General features: G+C 37.0%; 1 protein-coding gene across 1 annotated transcript in view; it reads left to right on the plus strand.

Annotated features, from left to right (window-relative positions):
- POLA1 (DNA polymerase alpha 1, catalytic subunit) overlaps nt 1-2,484 on the plus strand; it is a 297,019-nt gene that overhangs the window by 146,364 nt on the left and 148,171 nt on the right. Inside the window, 1 exon segment of the mRNA XM_077775065.1 lies at nt 716-894. Within this exon segment, the coding sequence (XP_077631191.1) occupies nt 716-894 (179 nt within the window).

Consider the following 2,484-nt stretch of genomic DNA (forward strand, 5'->3'; position numbering starts at 1 on the left):
ATTTCTTGTGTCATTTTGATTGAAACACGGAAGGTATATTTCGTTTCAAGATTGTTGGGAACGTTTTGGCCTATAGAATGTGTAGATCCATTGTTTTTGCACATATTTTAAATTTCTGAATTCAGAATACCAAAAACCCATGTCGCGTTTTGTCTCAGATGCTGCCACTGAATTTTAACCACTGAATTAGATTGCACCCTACATGCTGTTAACTACTGAGCCAAGATGGAATCGACCACTGCATTGAAATCAGGGTTAGCACTTGTATCTGCACTTGAAGGAGTTGTAATAGCATAGAACTTGTTTTCTTTAATGGGATTTTTATTCTCTATTTCAGTCTTAATAGTGATACTTTGATTTTAAGAGATTTTCTTAATAACAGTGCACATTTATTTGAGATTCTCACTGGAACTTTAAGAAGAGAGTAAAACCATCCTGTAGAAGTAGTTGCGCCTGAACCCAAACGTCTGGGGGCATATCTGCATTGTGTTAGTGCAGTTTACTTGTCTTATTTAATAAAGCAATCTTTTGTAAAGAGAGAAGTTAGTTGTCGATGTGATGTGAGCCTTTGGCTTGAGTTCAGATGGTAGTGTATGTGTGTGCATGACTTTAAAATCATTCCTTCTGAGTTTTCTTCTTTAGGGTCGTTATTGTATACAGGAATTACAATAATTGTACCTTTCTAAGTTTGTTCCTTTTTCTTTTACCTTAATAGGACTCGACTCTACCCAGTTTAGAGTTCATCATTATCATAAAGATGAGGAGAATGATGCCCTACTTGGTGGCCCAGCACAACTCACAGATGAGGAGAAATACAGGGACTGTGAAAGATTCAAATGTCCGTGCCCCACATGTGGAACAGAGAATATTTACGATAGTGTCTTCGATAGTTCGGTTAGTTGTTTCTTTCTGTTTCTTTCTTTTTGTTTTGTTAACCAGCTAGCAAAGAGGCCTTTCCTCCCCACCACGTACATATGAAAAGTGGGGGAAAGTTGCTTTCGTGTGCTTAAAGAATTTTACCATCGTCTGAAATCTCCCTTCACAACTTCATTTCTGCTTGAGAACTCTTAGTAGAATGTGCTTAAATATTGTTTTTGCCTTCCCCAGAGTACTTGCCTGGCCTTGGTTTTTAAATGGAATCTCTTAAAAATTCTAAAGTATCTTAAAGTATTTTTATTGTAATTCCTTAATTAGTAACCTGTAATTCTCCAGCCCCAGCCCCAGTTTATTAAGACTTCGGGCATTATTTGCCTTTATCTTAAATCAAGTTAATGGGAACTAAGTGTTTTTGGAAAGTTTTTGTTTATCTTTACACATCCCACTTGCCTCCTTTTTGACAAAGGTACTCTGATTATCTTTTCTGCTGTCTTTGCATGTCAGGCATTAAAAAAAGTCATAGGGAAACATTCCTCTCAAGAAGTACTGCCAAAAAATGTATCACTGACCTTGGATCAGAACTTGAAACTTAGCCAATTTACTTGATTCAACTGCAGTGTTATACATATACTAGCCATTGGCAAATGAGTAGGCAGCAGAACTGTGTAAAACCTTGAAACTGAAAGAAAATACATCCTTTATCTAAAATAAAAGTAATTATTTTAAGCTAATTTGGACAAACAGCAGATGTTTTGCATTTTTTTGAATCAAAACAAAGCAGTCTTTGGAAGCAAGTGCAAGGAAGAGGCAGACACAGATCAGCAATACTTGCTAAATCCTTGAGTTTTGCTTCATTACAGCTGTAAATAAGATAGTTAATTGCATGGANTTTAAGTATCAAGAAGGAAAACACATGCTCCAGAAACCCCAGCAGTTTTCCTGTATATTATATTTACTTTGTTTTTGTTTAAAACAAAACAAAACGAGGTTTTCTGTAACTATTGCTAGTTCATTCTTTCAGATTTCTACTTTCTTGCCTTCCCTTCCCCAAATACTTTTCATTTGGTGGGGTGGTAGAGAGGCAGGGTTACAGAAATGCTAGGTTTTCTTTTTTTTTATTTTTTTTTAAATGTTTTATTTATTTCTAGGAGAGAGAGACAGCGTGAGCAGGGGAGGGTCAGAGAGAGAGGGAGTCACAGACTGAAACAGGCTCCAGGCTCTGAGCTGGCAGTCAGCACAGAGCCCGACGCGGGGCTCGAACCCACGAACCGCGAGATCATGACCTAAGCGAAAGTCGGACGCTTAACCGACTAAGCCACCCAGGCGCCCCTGAAATTTTAGGTTTTCTAAGCTAACAATAAGTGATTGCTTTCTGTTGCAGAACTTAATTTTTAGGCTTTAATCTTAAAATTAAGTTGGCAATATGAAAGCAAACTCATGTCATTATTGCGCTTGTCTTATTTTCAGGTTTGGGACGAATAAGCACAGATTTAAAGCTTTGATCAATACCTCTTAAGAAGAATGTTTATTTCCAATAATGTGACCTCCCTGGTATTCTCAGAGGGAAAATTATTTTATCCATAAAGTGTATCATATATCGAATGTAAA

This window comes from Crocuta crocuta, unplaced genomic scaffold, assembly GCF_008692635.1.
Source record: "Crocuta crocuta isolate KB4526 unplaced genomic scaffold, BGI_CrCroc_1.0 scaffold1468, whole genome shotgun sequence".
Classification (NCBI taxonomy): Eukaryota; Metazoa; Chordata; class Mammalia; order Carnivora; family Hyaenidae; genus Crocuta; species Crocuta crocuta.